The sequence below is a fragment of the Malaya genurostris genome, chromosome 3 (genome assembly GCF_030247185.1).
Source record: "Malaya genurostris strain Urasoe2022 chromosome 3, Malgen_1.1, whole genome shotgun sequence".
Taxonomy (NCBI): Eukaryota; Metazoa; Arthropoda; class Insecta; order Diptera; family Culicidae; genus Malaya; species Malaya genurostris.
In genome coordinates, this window is record NC_080572.1 from 137,181,859 (window position 1) to 137,203,905 (window position 22,047).

Genomic DNA, 22,047 nt, shown 5'->3' on the forward strand with positions numbered 1-22,047 from the left:
TCGATCATACCACTTCTCGTGTTTCGGTGCAGGAAGTACCTACAATAGTGGAAACCACTTCGAGAGAACTGTTTCATTCTGAAGGTTATACTAGTTAATGAACAAAGAATCTCTTTGGTTTCTTTCAAGAATCGAACAGAAACAATATGAATGATATGATAAAGGCATCATTACACCACTAGGTGGATTAAAACAGTTTTTTGTCGTGAATACGACTTACTTTACTATGGGGCGCCTTTTCAAAATTTACCCTCTGAGAGAGTGATAAGTTTTTGATCGTGAATATCTCCTGTTGTATCTAATGAATCAACATAATTCTTGCAACATGCCATCGGAAATATGATCACAATTTTATGATAAAATTTTCAGTTGTGTGACATAATCTCAAATAGTTAAAAATTAAACTTTTCTTAAATGTTTGATATAAACGAGTATCAAAGAGGATAATTCATAAGGCGCGTTTGCCTTTCTCGTATTTTGAAAGTTCATAGCTCAGTGATCTGTAGAAGGATTTATATAATCTAACTACCAATAGAATCGAAAATTTTCAACTTGAACGTGTATTGCAACAACATTGAAGTTTTTCAATAGTACACTATTTCCCGTTCTGTTTCCCGTTCTGCGTAAAGGAAAGGAATGCTAATATATGGGTGGTCCTTACACCATTACCAATAGCAGGTATAAAATAAAATGAGATGTGAGAAATAGCATATTCGTCATCTAACACTCGATGTGGATAGACGAATAATCTACTACGACTAATTTCGATTTTGTTTTATTTTTTATTCGCAGTTGTCTACCTACCCAAGCTATGGGTAAAAACCGCCATAGATCCGAGAAGGATCCAAAGGATGCTAAGCGTCTGAAGCCAAGTGATGTACAGGTAAACGACCGTTTGCTGAGTAAAAAGTACGGGTGTGTAATGTCAGAGACATAACTGGATGTCGTGAATACGAATATGACACGCTTTATTTATGCTTAGAAATTCGAATTGGTAGTTGATCGATTGTTTGAATTGTGCAACTTTCCCCTCTTTCATTACTAGAAATTTAAACGATGCGCCTAGACTAAATTGCAAATTAGTTACATTAAACATTATGAAACGCAATTAAATATTATGAAATAAGCAGTATAGTTCTTTATAATAAAAAAATGGTGGCTCTGAAAAGAACTTTTTATGAAAGCGTTCGTGATGAAGAGTGACGAGTTGAGTTAGTTCAGCACGCAGGCTCTGAATTCTAAACCCATATTCCAGAACTAAGCTCTGAAACTTGAAGACGATTTTTCGCCATGACTACCAGAATGGGTTGTATAGAGTACATTAAAGTAAATTTCCGCATAATTCTTTAGGAGTATTATTATGGTTCTGAAAAGAACCGAATAGAAGAAGATGCACTCTCCGTCGCTGCTGGTTTAACTCTCGCGATGGCAGTTTTCTCGCCTTGGTGGGCAGCAAGCGAATGAGAGTTGCTATCTCAGCGTTTGAGGTTTTAACCACGCAGAAGATGCACTCTCCGTCGCTGCTAGTTAAACTCTCGCGATGGCAGTCTTCTCGCCTTGATGGCCAGCAAGCGAATGAGAGTTGCGACCTGAGCGTTTGAGGTTTTCGCCACGCAGAAGGTGCACTCTCCGTCGCTGCTGGTTGATGGTTTAACTCCCGCGATGGCAGTCTTCTCGCCTTGATGGCCAGCAAGCGAATGAGAGTTGCTACCTGAGCGTTTGAGGTTTTAACCACGCAGAAGATGCACTCTCCGTCGCTGCTAGTTAAACTCTCGCGATGGCAGTCTTCTCGCCTTGATGGCCAGCAAGCGAATGAGAGTTGCGACCTGAGCGTTTGAGGTTTTAGCCACGCAGAAGGTGCACTCTCCGTCGCTGCTGGTTGATGGTTTAACTCTCGCGATGGCAGTCTGCTCGCCTTGATTGTTATCAAGCGAATGAGAGTTGCGACCTGAGCGTTTGAGGTTTAAACCACGCAGAAGGTGCTCTCTCCGTCGCTGCTGGTTGAAGCTTTAACTCCCACGACGTCTGCTACCATCGAACGCACGAAAAGAAACGATCGATTTTCACCACGGTTCCCCTTTTATATGCATTTAGTTGAAGATATGTGCCTGACTACCTCAAAATCGTCGTCCTTGCGCGAAAGACCCAAGCGAAAGTAAATAGTTTTTCGCATTATTTTAAAATTTTGAGAAAACTTAATTTTTGAGTTGTTTGTGGTTATCTCACACTGTTCAAAATATTATCTTAAATTCCTGATCATATTTTTGATGAAATGGTGAAAGAATTATGTTGCTACCATTAATACAAGTCGAGATATTCACGATTAAGTTCTGCCCATTCTTCCATATGGCTAATTTTGAAAAGGCACCCCATAGTAAAGTAAGTCGTATTCACGACAAAACCAATATGCTGATCTGCCAGTAGATGTCGAAGAGGAACTGCAGAAGAAGGGAAAAATGCCGCCTTTCTACCTGAAGGGCTTCCCACCAACTTTACGCTCGGATTTCAACACACTGATCAGCAAAGGACTACAGGCAACAATCCGTTTATGTACTGAAGGCTACAAAATAACTGTTCCGGCTTTGAACCACTACAAAGGAGTGGAATGCTATCTGAAGCAGACAAAAGCGGAATACTTCACACACGATATTGCCGCCAACAAACCTATGAAGGTTGTACTTCGAGGACTACCCGACATGATGGAAGCCGAACTAAAGCAGGCACTGTCGGAGGCTGGACTAAAGCCTTTGATGGTATTTAAAATGAAGCGACATAATAGGGACAAAAAGTTTAGAGATCAACTGTACCTGATTCATCTGGAGAAGGGCTCCATCACCATGAGTCAACTGAAAACGATTAAATCGTTATTTCACATAATCATCGAATGGCAAAAGTATAAACCGGTACATCGGGATGTCACACAGTGCACGAACTGTTTGAACTACGGCCATGGAGCGAGGAATTGCCACATGAAAAGTCGATGCGGGAAATGTGCCGAACCACACAATACCAACGATTGCCTACTAGATGATATCGCTGTAAAATGTGTGAACTGTGATGGCGACCATCTACTAGCAAATCGTGTCCCAAACGTGCTGAGTTCACAAAAATTCGACAACAGGCGTCCCGCAAATAATCAACGCGCAAGAATGTTCCACAGAAGGATGAAGTTAATTTCCCAAGGCTCCCACCGAAGAGGGATATTCCGAATTGGCCGCCACTTCCTCGCAGCAATCCAAAAGATTCCGCCGCTGGATCACATAAAGAATCTTCCTCAAAAATCCCTCCTGGATGGGGCAATAATCAACCACAAGCAAAGGATGACTCTGATTATTGATTTTCTGCTGAACAACTGATCGTCATTTTTGAAACAATGACAACAAAACTACGAAACTGCAGAACGCGGTTAGATCAAATCAACGCCTTAGGCAAATTCATCATCGAATATGCAATATAATGAGTTAGCTATAGTAAATTGGAATGCTTGCTCACTCAGCAGCAAAACTGCTGAATTGTCCGACTTTCTTCAAGAGAAGAATGCCGATATTGCTATTTTAACTGAAACTCATCTTAAACCTGAAATTTCTATTTTTATTTCCAATTACAGGATTCACAGGCTCAACAGGACAACTACCAGAGGAGGGGGAGTTGCCATTGCCGTTAAACGATCCATTCAGCACAGGCTTCTGTCAGCCTTTAAATTGCAACTCATAGAAGCCATCGGAATTGAGATTACAACGACGATGGGACCCGAAGCTGGACAATACAACATCTTCGCTCCGGATCAACCAACGCGACTTTCCAGATCGGGAGTTCATTCCATTTTGGATATATTCATCAGCAACATCGCCATAGACAGCTCTCCGGTTGTCTTCTACGAGCTCTCTTCTGACCACTTTCCAGTAATATTGACGTTGGGAACTTCACCAGAAACAGTGCCTATTCAACCTCGGAGGAACTATTATCGCACCGATTGGGTCCAATTTCAACATATCGCCGACCAACTTATCAATATCGATTTGCCACTTGATTCCCCGATGGAAATCGATGCAGCCCTATCTTCCTTCCAGCATTCAATCACAGTCGCTCGTGATAGGACGGTTCCAGTACAACATATGCCAAGTTCCTCTCTTCAAATCGACAGTGTCACCAAGAAACTCATCCGACTTCGGAATATCTACCGAAGGCAGTATCAACGAACTGGCATCCTAGATAGGAAGACTACTTATAACAATTTAACTAGGATAATCCAGGAAAGGATATCTGAGCTTCGCAAAAGAAACTTCCAGCAAAAGCTTCGAGAAATTCTCCCACATTTAAAGCCCTTCTGGTCCTTAACGAAGGTGCTTAAGAAAAAACCGAAGCCTATTCCTCCTCTGATGTCACCCCAGGACGCAGCTGAAGGAATACCTTTAATCACACCAGTAGAGAAGGCAAATGCGCTAGGCCAGCAGTTTGTGTGTTCTCACAATTTAGGACTTAACATTGTTAGTCCATATGAAAGAGCCGTTGCTGATAGCGTAGCTGAGGTTGAGGTTGAATCAGACAGCTTGGTTCCTGAGGAAAGTAGAGTCACTGCGAATGAGCTGATGGCTTTTGTGAAAAAATCCAAAAATATGAAGGCCCCCGGTTTCGACAACACATTCAACATTGAGCTGAAACATTTGAGTATTCGCTCATTTGTCTTCTAAGCTAAAATTTTAACAGGTGCTGGGAGCTTGGTTACTTCCCTTCAATGTGGAAGTTAGCTAAAGTTATCCCAGTTTTAAAACCGGGGAAAGATCCTTCCTTTTCCAAGAGCTATCATCCAGCAAAACAAATCAGTGTCCAAAACGACTGCCATGGCAATACTGGATATTGAAAAGGCATTCGATAATGTGTGGCACGATGGACTGGTGTTCAAACTGCATCGGTATAATTTTCCCATGTATCTTATTAAAATTATCAAAAATTATCTTGCAGATAGAGCATTCCAGGTTTCTCTGGATAATGCACTTTCAGAAAGATTTACTATTCCTGCTGGTGTACCCCAGGGAAGTATCCTAGGTCCCATTCTATACAACATTTTCACATCAGACATCCCACCTCTTCCAGGTGGTGGTGTTCTGTCACAATTTGCTGATGATACTGCCATTCTTTACAAAGGTCGTGTCATTAATGCTCTGAAGAATAAACTACAGACAGGTCAGGGCGCTTTAACGGAATATAATACAAGCTGGAAAATTGTGATCAATGCAGCAAAAACTCAGGTCATCTTGTTTCCACATTCAAGATCTCCAAAACTTGTTCCATCAGACGAATGCAGAATACGATTCGGTGATGAGGTCATTCAAAGGTCTGATGAAGTTATCTATCTAGGACTCACCTTTGACAGACATCTGATATTCAGGTCACATGTTGACAAAATCATCAAAAAATGCAGCATACTCATTAGGTCTCTGTACCCGCTGATTTGTAGAACATCTAAACTATGCCTGAAGAATCAGATGGCTGTCTATAAACAAATCATCTACCCCGCAATTGAATACGCAGTCCCTGTTTGGCGGGGCTGTGCACGAACACACAAACTTAGGCTTCAGCGCATTCAAAGTAAGATCTTAAAGATGATTCTAAATCTACCCCCTTGGACAAGGACTAGTGAAGTACATGAGATGGCCTCACTGGATATACTAGAACAGAAATTCGAACAATACTGCACGAAATTTGAAGAGAGGTGCTCAATCTCTGAAATACAAATAATTCAAAATTTGTACGTATTAGGTTAGGGATAGTTATAAGTAGGTAGACATTTTATAAATAATTAAAATAAATATTATGATTAAACATTAGTATGTAAAACAAGAGTAACTAACACACCTAATATTAATAACGAATCGTATGAACAACAAAGATGAAAGGCCAAAGGGTCAAAACACTTGTACTGTAAAATGTTGATGTAATACACAAAAATAAGATTAATAAACAGATATTTATGCAAATAAAAATGACAAATAGCATCATTTAAGTTAAAGCAGCTACTCTGAACGTACGGGACGCTGTCAGCACGATGATAGCGAATACCGGGTGAAAGGAAGCCGAAAATTCCAGCAAGCAAGGCCCATTCAAATAGCACTTTTAAGTGCTAAAAATAATCATAAAGAACTAGTTGAATTTTGTCGCTTTCCTACCATTTTCCGAGCAACTGTTGCCGAAACAAGGCACACACGAGAAGTTGAATTAATTTGCACCGTCACTAACACATTCAATTACGAACGGCAATGCGAAAGTAGAAGTGATGATGTTGAATACATCTTTATACTAGTATACAAATATGCCGTGCGAAAGAGTTGCCACGTACAGATCAGTATGTTTGTGGTCGTGAATTCTTTATTTTGTCGTGAATTCTTTAGGATGGGGCGCTTTTTGGTCGTGATATCTAACACATTCAATTACAACAGTAACGCTGTTTCGCAATACGAAAAAGAAAATTTTGTGTTAGAAACATCTTTATACAAGTATGGGTGTCGTCTCGAAATATGCCGTGCGAAATAAGGTTGCCACATATACAGATTTCTCCTGAACAATACAGACTTAAATGTTGCGAAAAGAAAATAATTCTTAACACCGTACTCTCTAAGAGAGAAAGAGAGATAAGTTTTTAACTTGAGTAATTATATATAGTAGATCCAGACAAATCCAGATAAATTTTTGAGTCAGAGGCAGATTTTTGAAAAAATAACCTGACAACTCTGCTGAACTCTTTAACTGAAGGCAAATAGCGATTCTTCATTCTGGATACAGCTTTTATTGAAAGTGCTTGTTATGGCGCGATCACGGTATCTTCAGGCAAAATATCTTGCTAACCATCGCAAGAGGAAGCGACAGGTGCCTCCATCGGAACCTACTGAAGAAGAACCGAGTCGTCTTTTGAAACGAGTGCGTCAGGAAGGAGCAGTGTCCAGTGATGGCCTGGAAGCGCCAATCGAGTCGTTGAGTGCTGGAGTGAGCGGGATTCAAAATCCGGTTTCGATTGGAAGCCGATCTGGTATGTTTATGTTAAATTTTACTATCATGTCTGGCACATTTTCTAATATAGTTATTGATTATAACGGTTTGTTTACTTATCTTGAATATACTTCTGATGTGTTGTTTTTAATCATTGTTAGTTTCTCTCTATTTTGAATTCGTGCCAGATTTTTCAATACTTATTATGAAGTGCTAGTGATAATATTACAGATAGCGGAGTTAAAGTGCTTGATATATTCCAATAATTTTCTATCTTGGTGATTAGCTTGATTCTGTGCTGAAGAATCGATATTTCGAATGATTGATTTTATTATTTTAAAATTTATGAAATATGTTAATTATTATTAGTGTTATTACATAATAATAATACAAATTGGCTCTTACTGAAGAATCAAAAGTCTTCGTACTTAAAAGTTTTCGAAAAATAAACTACAAATTTGTTGTACCTAGCCTATATTAGAATATTAAAAAAAAATAGTTTCAAGTTCAGAACATACAGTTTCGGAATAGTATCAGAGTGAAATGTATGATAATTTGTGTGTGTGTGTGTGTGCGTATGTGTGTGTGTGCGTATGTGTGTGTGTGCGTATGTGCGTGTGTGCGTATGTGTGTGTGAATGTGCGTATGTGTGAATGTGGGTATGTGTGTACGTAACGTTACGTGCGTTAACTTTTCTCGGAGATGGCTGAACCGATTTTCACAAACTTAGGTCTTGTGGTCCCATACATAATTCCTGAATTTCATCTGGATCCGGAAATATAGGGTAAAGTGTGTTAAAAATTTTATACCATCACTGAAAAGGGCGAAAAACCGTAAAAAAGTTTTCTAAATCGACCTCAAAACTTCGATAGTTTTTATCAGTAGCCGGTCAAACAAATCGATTTCGGTTATTCTTTTAAGAATCGAAGGAAATTATTTTGAAGAATACCACAGTATTATATATGATAGTATGATTGATATGAGAAAGGCATCATTACACCACTAGGTAGATTAAAACAGGTTTTTTTTTTATTTCTTTATAGATATGATGTGTATTTATGAAAGGGCTGATCGTGAGTTCAAAAAGCGATTTACTGATAATGAGTTTGGTGTAGTGTGTAGCGTTTGCGATCGATTATGGTTTCGAAATGATTTGAAAACTATTAACAGAGATGAGGAAAATTTGCTTATCACATTGGCTTCTTTTGAATCCACAGATAACTTTAGAGCATGTCAAACATGCCGAAGCAGTTTGAAACGTGGGGTTATACCAAACCTAGCGAAAACGAATGGTTTTGTATATCCCACTCGTCCGCTAGATCTACCTCCACTTGATCCCATAAGTGAGAGACTCATCTCACCAAGGATACCTTTTATGCAAATTCGCCGTTTGCGTCACGCAGCAGGTAGTCATTCAATTATGGGACAAATTATTAATGTCCCAGTAGATGTTTCTGAAATGGTTCGCGTGCTTCCAAGAAACATTGATGATGATTATGCATTCAATGTTAGCATTAAGAAGCATTCGATTCATAAATCATCCTATTTGAATGGATTCGTTAAAAAAGTTACTGTGAAAAAGTGGCTTATGTATCTTGTTGATACTCCATTATACCGTCGTTACAATATAGTAATCAATCAAGATCAATTAAACCAGTTTGGTGACTTCTCGTCAGTAATACTTGATCCTGACAACGAGCTTGAATCTATTGATTCTCAAAGTGATTTTGAGCTTTTGATTGGGCAACAACAAACGCTCCTTTGGAATGAAGACCAGTGTTTGGAAATTGCGCCTGCTCAGAATAGAATTCCTCTGTCAATAATATATGACGAGTTTGCGGAAGAACTCTCATTTCCAGATATTTATTTTGGACATCCACTTACTTTCAGGACTGATCTTCATGTTACACCATTTATGATGGCTACAAGTGAACTCAGGCGCCAGGATAGGCGAGGTGCCAAACCGAAACACCTATTGTATATGGCGGCAAAAATTATGCGACTTCGTGTTTCAGAAGGTTTGCACAGCTCTTTTAAGTGCATGGGAACTGCGAATATAACTCGCGAAATGTTGAAGAACCGAGAGTTCTTGGAGACTTGCATTGAACGTAATTTATCGTTTCTCAAGTCTATCCCGAATTCAGTTCAATATTGGCAACAACGTAAGCATGATGTTTTCGCTATGATTAGACAACTTGGAAGACCAACAATATTCATGACTTTGAGTGCCAATGAAACTCGATGGCCCGAATTGTTAAAAATTTTATATAGACTTTCTGATGAACATATCGCTAATTTAGCAAACCCAGTAGATCAACTGACTGCTTTGCAGCGAGCTACACTCGTTAGTGAGGATTAGTCACTTGTTGCATTTATTTCAATAAACTTGTTGATACCTTGATCAACATATTATCTTCGTCAAGATTTAGTCCCTTTGGCGAATATTATGTGGTCGATTATTTCAAAAGAATCGAGTTTCAGCATCGTGGCAGTCCACAGAGAGAGGACATGCCCGCCACAGTTGAACTTATTAATAGACTTTGTTCCATCAATTATAACAGTAAACAGGTACATAAGCATACATTTACCTGTTACAAGCGGAACGAAAAGCGTTGTCGATTTAACATCCCATATTGGCCCATGGAACAAACTAGAATTATTTTGCCAATGCCATCGAATGACTCCCGTCGTAATCGGTTGATGAAAAACGTGATTAATCCACCTAGCAGTGAGATGATACCTTTTTTTTATCAATCCGCATGTGTTTTTTGCATGAATATTCTTCGGTGTTAAAGTTTTCATAACATTATTTTAATGGCCGTCGTTTTAAGCGACAATTTGAGATTTTAATCACTCATTACTCTGTAATGTCGAAACTGCAAATCGGATCGAATTTGAATCTAGAAGTGTGATAATCGATTAAACAACCAGCATAACCCAAACCGATTCGTATGGCCATATGACGAATAAATTACAACAGTTTTGAGTCCAACTTTGAAGCTTTTCGGGATTGTCATCTTCTATATCGGTTTGAATTTTAAAAATTCATCATCATGTAATTCGAGAACCGGAAGTCATGATTGGATAAAATTAATTAATTTTTGTATATAAGTTTATTTTAATTTGAATTTTTGTTTCTGAAATTTGATTAGGCTTTTTTGAGAAAACAATTGAGCTTTGAGAAACGATTTTATACTGGAAACGGAATTCTAAAATCGGTATGGCCGAAGTCATATAAATTCACCTGAGAAGCTGTATAGTTTTCATTTGTTTCAAAATATTTGAAAATCAGTGAAGACATCGTTGAGAAATCATAGCACGAATTAAATTTTTAGGTGCCTTCTGAATCGACAACTGAATACCACTAAAACTGAAAAAAGTTAATTTTTTTTATCGACTATCCAAATCTGCTAACCCGATAAACCTGATTAATTTATGTGGAATAGACATTTTTATACTAATCACCCTGTATCCCCGAAACCGGAAGTTGGATCTGACTGAAGAGCAAGATGTTTTAAAGAATCTTGAAACTTTTCATTTGCATCTTAGATGATTCTTAAATTTCATTTGAATCTTAGATCGGTTCAGCCATCTACGAGAAGAATGAGTTACACAATTTTGATTTCGTTTCATATATCATCCTGTAGTTCCGGAACCAGAGGTCGGAACCAAACATAATTCAGGAACTTTGTTTGGGAGCATACGAATTTTCGTATGAATCTGAATTTGTAGAAAAGAAATTTTCAGAGAAAATTGAGTGAAATTATTTGTCACACACGCATTTGCTGATCTCGACGAACTGATTCGAATGGTATATGGATGTTATGTTCTTCCAGCATTTATTGCTGTAAGTAGTTTAAAACAATTTAAAATTCTGCCTTCATCTGGTATATATATGTCATACTCGAACGATGTTGCAAAAAACGAGCCGTGCTAAAATCGGTCCGAGACTAAATGTCATGAAAAAGGATACTGTACACAGTCTTTTTGGTACTTTGAAACCATTGTATGTAACAGTATAAAAAATCGTGTTTTCCGTTGCTCCCAAGCATTTCTTTGTCATACAGCGCTCAAAACTCCTACTGCTGGAATAGGGGGAAAAGTCGCTTACACAAAAATTTCGATATCTCCGTTAAAAATGGACGAATTTTAACAATCTATGGCTTGTTGAATAGGTATTATCGTGCGGAATCTAAGTCTGAAAACATATTCTGTTTTCAAGGTCAATTGTGACAGATAATGTCAAAAAACTGAAAATTTTGACATAAAACTTCGAATAACTCAAAAAGTAAACATCCGATCTCAAAACCATTCAATAGCGTTTTGGGTGACGGGGAGACCTTTCATTTGCGACTAGTTTGATCAAAATCGGTCCAGCCATCTCTGAGATCTCGACCTCTTAGTTGACAACACACATACAGACACACACACATACACACACACACAGACATTTGCTCAGTTCGTCGAGCTGAATCGATTGGTATATGTCATTCGGCCCTCCGGGCCTCTGAAAAAGTTTCGAAAGTTTGAGCGAATTCTATACTTATTTTTTATATATATAAAAAAAGTTAAAAAGGTGAAGAAATGCGCGAAAATTTGAATATAAAAATTTATGCGGCATTAGATGAATACCTTCGCGATTGTAATTGTTCATACGATGACTACTTGGATGTAATTCGTGCCTCCACACCAAGACCTATAATTCTTTTGAAACGTTCCATGGAAGAACTTTGGACCAACCCGTATAATCAATGGGTTGCAAACAAATTACTGTCAAACATGGATCTTCAATTTATTCTAGATGAATATTCATGTGCTGCATATGTTGTTGAATATGTTAATAAAACGAACAGAGGTATTAGTAACTTACATTTCGAATTAGTTAAGTTACAAGAAGAATACCCTGATCAAGATTATGCTTCATTGCTGAAAAAAGTTAGTATTAAAATGCTAAATTCAGTAGAAATGTGTGCCCAAGAAGCTGCTTGGTACTTACTACGTCAACCAATGTCAGAAGCCAGCCGGAAAGTACAATTTATACCCACCATGTGGCCACATGAACGTATAAAATCTAGGAAGCATACTAAACAAATGGACGAGGAAGGTATTGATGATGATTCTACCGATGTTTGGACGCTGAACATAGTGCAAAAATATGAAAAGCGTGCAGATCTCGATGACATTTGTTTAGCTGACTTCGTAGCGTGTTACACGAAGGATAAAAGTAACACGAATTCGTATAAGAAGCGAAATGCACCTCGCATAGTGCGATGGTTGAAATATAAAATATCTGAATTAAATGATCACAAGCGTGAAATGGTTCTTCTGTTTCTACCATTTCGAAATGAAGCTTGTGATATTCTTGATCGTAACAAGTTCAAAATAAAACTATCATATTCGACAAGTTAAAGGAATATGATTGTGATATTAAGTTGGAACAGATCGTCGAAGAATATCTTCGTGTTGCAGAAGAAAATGGAAGTGATTATCAACAAAAATCCAACGATAAACACAATGAATACGTACGGGCCATAACTATGGAGCCCAAGGATGATGATATAGAACAGTTGCCTACTGGTGCTCTGTCAGCTGTCATCAAAAAACGTACCAATGTCATGAGCAAACAGGATTATTGTGCTATGGTCAGGGCCACAAATGTAGTTCAAAGAAAATTGATTTTACATTTGATTGATATTTTGCACGCCTACGACGGAAAGAACACGCCTTTGCAAATATTTTTCACTGGTCCCGCAGGATGTGGTAAAACGTTTACTCTGAGAATATTGATGGAGACTTATAATCGTTTTAGTCAAGGGCACAATTTGCTTAAAAATGCATATGTTGCCTGTGGATCAACAGGGAAAGCAGCGGTAGCTATTAGAGGCACTACAGTTCATTCTGCTTTTCGAATTTCAATGGCACGTAGAAGTAGTTCAAAACTTGGGTTCGAAGCACTTCAACTGTATCGCAATGCTTTTGCAGGCGTTAAAGCGATTATTATCGACGAAGTAAGCATGATTGGCGCAGATATGCTTAATATTATTCACACTCGGTTGCAAGACATCACTGGGAACTATGATGATCCTTTTGGCGGAATTCATATAATATTCTGTGGTGATCTTCGCCAACTGCCACCTATGAACGCACGGCCAGTTTTCAAGCCATGTAAAAACTCTATTCTTGGACCTGTACTTTGGCAATCACTTAATTTCTTCCCATTAGTTCAAGTTATGCGACAAGCTGATATTGAATTTTCTTCCATACTTACTAAAATTGGTAATGGTATGCCACTTACTGATTCTGAAAATGAGCGTATTGAAAGCCGCTTCCGAACAGCTGAGTGGTGTAAACAAAATGTTCCGAATGCTATACGTCTCTTCCATCGCAATATGGATGTTGAAAGATATAATACGGAAGCATTGCGTGAACGAGAGGGCTATGATTTTATTGTCAACGATGTTTTCACAGGTTATCGAAATGCGGAACAACTAGCTAGTGCTAGATTAAAGATGCATAAGATGAGCGTAGTGGAAACAGGCGGTCTACCTTATCTATTACGGTTGACGCTTGGAATGCCCTATATGATCTCAACTAACATTGATGTCGAAGATGGGCTAGTTAACGGGGCCATAGGAGAGCTTAAATTTATCGAACATGATGAGCGCATTCTTCGATTATGGCTAAAATTTGAAAGTAATATTATCGGTGCCAGCTTAAAGATCAAATCTAGACCTTTGGTGTATTCTAATCCAGGTTAACTTAAATTTGATTGGGTACCTATATTAAAACGATCAGCCAATATTAAGCTTGGCAGCATCAACTGTAAAAGAATTCAATTTCCGATAGTTAGTGCATGTGCACTCACGGTTCATAAATCGCAAGGAGGTACATTTTCTGAAATTGTACTTGACTACGATAAATCTTTGGAACAACAACTAGTATATGTTGGATTGTCACGGGTGACAACAATGGATGGGCTTTACTTAACTAACCAAAAGAACATCTTCAAATTTTGGCACTCAAAGGGTAGTGATTCGCCCAGAATGATGTAACTGAGAACAGAATTAAACCGACTATCCAGTCATAAACTATCCATAATCAGTGATGTACTGTTGGATTTTATCGATATGACGAATCATGGTTTTAGCTTAATCAGTTTCAATGTTCAAAGCTTAAATGCTCATGCTTCAGATATTTCAACTGACAATATACTAACCAAAGGTAATATTTTAGCATTTAGCGAAACTTGGTTAGACAATTGTTCTGCAGTGAATATAACAGGTTACAATTACATCGCCGAATATAAACGTTCTAATTGTAGAGGTGGTGGTGTTGTGTTTTACCTTAAGGACAGTGCGTCTTTGATTGCTACTGTTCATAAACTCGAACAGCTTAGTGAGCAATATGACGAAAATTTGTTGTTGGCGGACAATGTCGGTGACATATGTGCAATTGATATTACGCTAAATGGTATAAAAGTATTGTTGGTTGTTCTATATATTTCGCCAGATACAACCTACAAAGAGAAGCAATTTTTCATCACGCGTAATTTATTTTTATATTCACGTAAAATTACGCCGATGATAGTTGTGGGGGATTTCAATATAGATGCCTCAAAACAAGATAATATTAAATTCATTGATTTCATGAGCAACTATATGAAGTTGGATATGAAATCTGCTCCTTCACAAGCTACTGCCCTTGGAGGCACATGTATTGATCTCGTATTTGCTAGGAACATCAATGTAGAAAGCCGTAGATATATATCATACTTTTCATATCACAGTCCTATTGTATCATTGATCAATCCAGCGAATTAATGTTTCCTTCATTGGAAGATTATAATCGATTGTGAACGCTACACCTACACCAACCATATTAGTATCGCACCCACGGACAACAGTTCAGCCTGGAAATTCGAAATTCGAATTCAACTCATCACTCTCCATCACAAACGCTTTCATAAAAGGTTCTTTTCAGAGCCACCATTATTTTATTGTAAAGAACTATTCTGGATATTTCATAATATTTGTGTTTCAGAATGTTTAATGTAACTAATCTGTACTTTAGTTTAGGTGCATCGTTTCAAATTCTAGTAGTGAAAAAGGGGCGTGCTTAGATAATTCATACAATTGATCAACTAATTGATATTCGGAAGTGTTAAGGAACATGTCAGTTGTTTTCGTATTCACGACATCCAGTTATGTCTCTGACATTACCCACCCGCCTTTTTTATGTGGAATGTGGAATTTTCGAGATTTCATCATACATCATCATCATACAAGTACAAATGTCAGCTTTTGAACACTTACAGCTAAGTCAGTTTTGTTTCAATCAGTAATATTATTTCATCAATTGATCGGTTCAATAATTGGTAACAGGGCGGTTGACATCTCCACGCGTTGGATACACTGGCGCGTACTTTGCTGAGGTCTGTGCGTACGGGCCATATGCTATTCGGGTTCGTCCATAACTGTATATCATTGAATTGTTAATTAACAGCAAGTAGTGTCCTATTTTGTGTGCTAAAAACCTCCTGCACACCGGATTTTCCCGCCATAGACGAAGGTTTTGAAGGAGCAAGCGTTATATCAATAGGAAAGTATCGCTCTGATTGGTTAATAGATGTAAAAGCGAAGCTGTTGAAAGCACACGAATCTATAAGTATAAGCGAAATTATTGCTAATGTTTCAGTCCTACGTGTAGCATGCTAGAGATAGGTTGTTGCTAGACAGCAAGACAAAAAGTGCCATAAAACGATTTGAAGCTTCAATAGTTGTGCTCTGATCTTGTGTCATGCGAGTTCGGATGAAATTCCATGTTATGTCGTTTTCGCCTGAGAAATTTGCTACTACACCAGGGTAAATTTTGTGTGTTCAAGATTAATTTCTTATTTATACAAGATAAACTCGATTGATAATGAGAAAAAGTTTATCGCTTCAACCGAAATCGCAGAATGGTAGTAATGGTAGAGAAACTTAACGCTTACAAAATAACTGCGTGCATACCAAACTTGAACACACGTGCGGATTATTATATACTATACAAAGCGAATGACTTATTTTTACAGATGGAAACATCATGCCACAACCAGTACTGTCAACGATATGGTTCCAAAGAGGGCGAATCTCCAAGAAAGGCATCCCCACCTAAAACAGCGGGTATTATAAGTACATTAGTGCCATCAACTCCACGAATAGATATTAGCAGAGCCTCTTCGCATTCCTCTCATCGTGATAGTCGAGACAGTAGTCCAGATAATGTATTTGAACAGGTAAATAAACAAACGAGCATTTTATATTGTATTTATGATTTTTTGTTTCATAATATATTTCATAAGGCACACTGCTTTAGCTCTAAGATGTCAAGGCCATTTTGTTTGCGCACATTGAACGTCTATGGTTTTCTCGGATAGTGTTCGGAATATCTGAAAGGGATTCTCGCGACGAATTGAAAATTCGCGGATACTATTTAACTCTAACTGTATTTATTGGAACGATCACCGCAAAAACTTCTATCTAGCGCAGTGGGCTTACCTCTCATTATGCTGGTTTGTAAAAAAGACTGGAACAATCGATTTTTGAATCCTTTACACTTTGAATATATGCTAATTCAATCGTTGTTGTTAGTGATTACTAGAGCTATGAATCATGAGTAATTATGAATGACTAACATGAGGTTATATGTAGCAAGCATGGATTCTTCTTCATAAGAACGATTGAAGACAAGAGAACATTCAAGTATTTTCGATATCGTTGCCAGTAGTTCACTAGGCCACATTGTTTGTATCGAGGTTATATAAAAGTTATATTTTCAAATATTCTACATGAACGATAATACTAGGCTTGTATTCATTTCATTCAATAGCCTGTCAAGGCAGAAGTTTTAGTTTTGCTATAAAAAATGCTACAATCATAATTATACCTATTATATGATATTTCATTATTGCTTCAGCAACGTTAATGCATTGAGCTCAACAGAGTTGGACATTTTTAGCATTATAAATGACAGTTACTTAGAATATGAACGATTTTATTGTATTCAACTCGTTTTCATTACAACACAAAACCCAATGCTGCATAAATTCGCGTCATTATTTGATATGTAATTTTTACTCACGATATAAGGCAACCGAGTCCACCGTGCATTTCTCACACCATCTCAATACGAAACAGCAGCGCGCAAGCAATAAATAAATGCGGAAAAGTTTAAGTAAACTTTTTCAAATTTCGGTTGTTTAGCCTAAAATTTTATAATTTTGAGATGCATTTTGAGATTCTTTGTGAAATTCTGCTACAAACACTACTTTTCAGTTCTAAAACCATCCTCGTGGAACGGAACAGTAACCGTTTACACATTTCAAAAACCAATTACGGCTCGGCAAAGCAAAATTTCAAAATTCTAAGAATACTCAGATGTGATAAATTTGATTTCGAAAACTTAAGTGTTTTTGGTTTTTCGAAAATCGGTCTAATCTTTGAATAATTGATCAACAACGCGATTCGCGCATTCCGCTACATTTCATCTTAAATTTTAATTTCTGCTTCTTCACGAAAGCTGGTGTCCAAGTTTGTTTACGGAGTTACCCGGTTGCCCATGGTTCAGCACTCTTAACAGTTGAATTAAGAAGCCACGATAAATTCAGAAAGGCCACTTTTGTCGTGAATACGACTTACTTTACTATGGGGCGCCTTTTCAAAATTTACCCTCTGAGAGAGTGATAAGTTTTTGATCGTGAATATCTCATGTTATATCTAATGAATCAACATAATTCTTGCTAAAGGTCATCGGAAATATGATCACAATTTTATAATAAAATTTTCAGTTGTGTGACATATTCTCAAATAGTTCAAAATTAAACCTTTCTGAACTGTTTGGTATAAACGAGTATCAAAGAGGATAATTCATACGGCGCGTTTGTCTTTCTCGTATTTTGAAAGCTCATAGCTCAGTGATCTGTAGAAGGATTTATATAATCTAACTACCAATAGAATCGAAAATTTTCAACTTGAACGTGTATTGCAACAACATTGAAGTTTTTTAATAGTACACTATTGAAAAACCTGTTTGATTTAACTCATGACTGCACCAGCCAATCAGAACGCGATACGTCTGCTTCTGTACAAGAGCATCCATATAAAAGTTGAGTGGTTCATTTTTCCTACCATTTGCTGAGCAACTATTCCCGAAACAAGACACACGAGAGCAACATCGAGGACCTGTCGTCTCACAGTTTCCCGATCTGAATGCACGAGACACAATGACACCGAAAATCGAAAGAAAGGCAGCTAAAAAGTCCAGCAAGGCCCATTGCCGAAACAAGCTACACACGAGAACCATCTCAGATCTCAATATTTCCTACCAAAAGATTCATCAAGATGGAAGTTAAATTAATTTGCACCGTCACTAACACATTCAATTACGAACGGCTTCTACTTTCCAGGCGTATCAAAACTGGCTAACCTTAAAGCAATCCTAAATATTTCTTTATCATAATGATGTAGTCGTCCTGGTTTTCATCTCCTCGTCGTTACGGATGGCCAGCTGCAGATGGCGGGGGATGAATCTCGTTTTCTTGTCACGGGCAGCATTACCGGCCAATTCCAACACTTCGGCAGCCAAGTACTCCGTCACTGCCGCCAGATTGACCGATGCACCGGCACCGACACGCTCTGCGTAGTTTCCCTTCCGGAGCAGACGATGGATTTTGCCAACTGGGAACTGCAGACCAGCACGGTTCGAGCGGGACTTTGCCTAGCCTTTAACTCTTCCTCCTGTGTGCGTGTTTCTGCGTAAAAATTCCACAAGATGCTGTTAACAGCTCGACAGTCAATTCAGTATTACTGACTGCCGCTCTACTAACTCTCTCTTTTATATCGTCTCACTGTTTCCCGTTCTGCGAAGGGGAGGTCCGTACACCGCTACCAGTATAAAATGAAATGTGATGTGAGAAATAGCGTCATTTAAGTTAAAGCAGCTACTCTGTACATACGAGACACCGTCAGAACGATGGCACCGAAAACAGGTAGAAAAGCAGATTTGTACCGTCACTAACACATCGCTACCCCTATGGAAACCCATCATGTTAATTTTTACTCTTTTTCTTTTTTAACGACTAAGTTTAGTAGTCAATATTTTTTTTTCTTTTTGCGATATTCTCCTAACCAGAGATCATTTTTTTTGTAGAAACAGACAATGAAAATTATAGAATGGTAGTACTCAAGGGAGAGCAAGGATGTGAAAATATAGAACGGAAAAGTGAGACGTGACAGAGGGTCATTTATATATATATATATATATATATATATATATATATATATATATATATATATATATATATATATATATATATATATATATATATATATATATATATATATATATATATATATATATATATATATAATTATATATATATATATATATATATATATATATATATATATATATATATATATATATATATATATATATATATATATATATACATATACATATTTTCATTGCTATGGATATATACAGGGTCCGCCATGTAACTTTTTTTTAAACATGCAATAAAACACAAACGGTTCATCCGATTTCAAAATTTATTTTTTCATATTGAAGTGCTATCCTTCCGGTTAATTGTGGAATATAATTTCATTCAAATGGCTGCCTCCGCTGACCTTGCAGTACGCCATACGGTCGGTTCTGTTTTATAGTACATATTCGATTGTATGCAGCTTTATTTCAGCTATGGCTGCACGGATGTTGTCCTTCAAGGCTTGAATTGTCTCTGGCTTGTCCACATAACACTTATCTTTGACAGCCCTCCAAAGATAATAGTCTAACGGCGTCAAATCACAGGCGGCCAAACGACATCCGAATTTCGACTGATAATTCGATCTTCGAAGACTGTGCTCAGAATATCAATCGTTGCGTTGACTGTGTGGCACGGAGCGCCGTCTTGTTGGAACCAAATGGTTTCCAAGTTTTCCTCTCCAAGTAACGGGAAGAATCATTTGCTAATCATGGCGCGGTAGCGATCGCCATCGACCTTGGCGGCGGCTCCTGCTTCATTTTCGAAAAAAAATGACCCAATGATGCCGCCAGACCAAAATCCGCAAAAAAATCGTCACTCTCTGAGGATAACGTGCGGGTTTTCCATCCCCCAGATGAGCCGTGAGCGGGTTTTCCATCCCCCAGATGTACCGTGAGCAACGTAAAACCCCTAATATATTATCTGTACTAGCTAAGCTATAGCGAATTATGTTTTTGGAAGATCTTTTGATATGATTTTGGCCTTAATCTTAATCTATGATAAAATTATGGCTTTAGAATGCCCCTTTACTTACTGAGCTTGATGATACCATCATGTTGATAGCGCAGGTAGTAGACCAAAATGTTGTGTTGTTGGAATGTAAAACTTTAGCTCTAAGATTGCCGTTACTAAGGATTAACATTTTCATATTTTTCGTAATAGAATTTTTTCGTTCTGTTCTTTACATATTATGATAATATGAACTCAATTACCCTAACCTTACGCTGTTCTAGCGTGTGCTTCCATTCCAGTCCCAGTTCCGCCTTATAGTCACTGTTTTCTGTGCCTTTTCTGTGAGGTGATCGAACGGTTGCTAGTCTCGGGTTCTGGGTACCGTGTCGTTACCTTTCATAATAGCTCGTTCTTCTCTCCGGGTTCTAATAATAAACAATAAAACATTACGAATGTTCTCCGATTTATTGACCGTAGTTTAAGAATTAATCGCTGTCTCGTTTGAGTTTCGGGTGTCATCGAAATTATTTCATTATTTCGCACAACGTATCTTCAAAATGTTTCATCTGATTTCGTGGTTGCTTTCTCTGTAATATTTTATATCGTGTTGGATTTAACAATGAACATTAAATTTTATATGCTTGTTCGTGGCATTCAGTTGAGCTTTGACGATGCCCACTGAACAAACACACGGGGTAGCACTTTGTATTGTTGTGACACATGAGGGCAGATCTGTTTTAACGGTGTCGCCCAGTGCTGTAGTTGTTCAAAATCGCTGACTTTGTTGATGGGGCGCCTTGATTTCCGTGGGACAGGGGCGCATTGTATTGACTGAAGTTAGATTTCTATAACGGGGTTTGTTTTTTCTTCATCATCGTATTTTTGTATACAACAGTTAAATAGTTCTAGTATCAGACTTATTCGATGCGAGCGGGGCGCCGTATTTTCCTCAACAACTTTTTTTGAACTCCTTTTTAAGTTTCCTGGAGCTCTATAATTGCCACACAAATCAACCATGAAGACTCATTTGCAATAGACATAATGTGTTACGATAATCCGAATGTTTCTAAGTATCCTAGTGTCAATATTTTCACTTCTTGTATTTATTATTCTTTCAAATAATAGTTGCGATTGAGTGATTGTGAGATAGAGTTCAAAATCTACTTCTTCAAAACTGAGTTTTGTTACATATTCAGGCTTTTGATTGTATTGAAAACATCTTGCTGCGAAAGTAGCGAAATTTCGATTGAATATTTCAATATAGACAGTTCGAAAAAATCTTGTGACTTTACATAAAATGAACATAAATGGAGCGTCGTACACACGAATTTATATTCAAGAGCATGGAAAATTGTGTGATTTGAAAATTACATGGATTGAATCAAATTGGGATAAAAAACAAAATATTGATAGAAACAGCGCGACTTGAACCGAGGAACATTAGATCACAAACCAAACCATTTAATGAATTTAGCCATAGTTGCTCATATCTGTCTGACAAATAATTGATACATATGAATCCATACATCGGCACTTGGTAGCCGAGTGCACATTACACTCGGTGCTTGTAAAATTCTGTACGAATTAATTATTACGTCATTGGACAAGCTAAGTATACTTAACTTGTCCAATGACACAACATTAAATTATTTAAAAAGAAAATATGATCGTTTTTGGCTCAATCCATTAAATGGCGTGCTTTGTAATCTAATGTTTCTCGGTTCAAGTCCCGTTGTTTCTATCTATCTTTTGTTTTTTATCCCAATTTGATTTCAATCCATGTAATTTTCAAATCACACAAGATTTGCTCG

General features: G+C 37.6%; 1 protein-coding gene across 9 annotated transcripts in view; it reads left to right on the forward strand.

The window, feature by feature from the left end:
* LOC131435136 (uncharacterized) overlaps window positions 1-22,047 on the forward strand; it is a 252,550-nt gene that overhangs the window by 69,563 nt on the left and 160,940 nt on the right. For 8 of the 9 annotated variants that reach the window (XR_009230449.1, XR_009230450.1, XM_058602702.1 and 5 more), the window contains one exon: window positions 16,055-16,258. The exons of the other annotated variant lie outside the window; for it this stretch is intronic. Coding sequence is in view for 6 of the 8 variants with exons in the window: in XM_058602702.1 (XP_058458685.1) it covers window positions 16,055-16,258 (204 nt within the window). In the remaining 2 variants the exon portion in view is untranslated. The remainder of the gene's footprint in view (window positions 1-16,054; window positions 16,259-22,047) is intronic. 9 annotated transcript variants of the gene reach the window in all.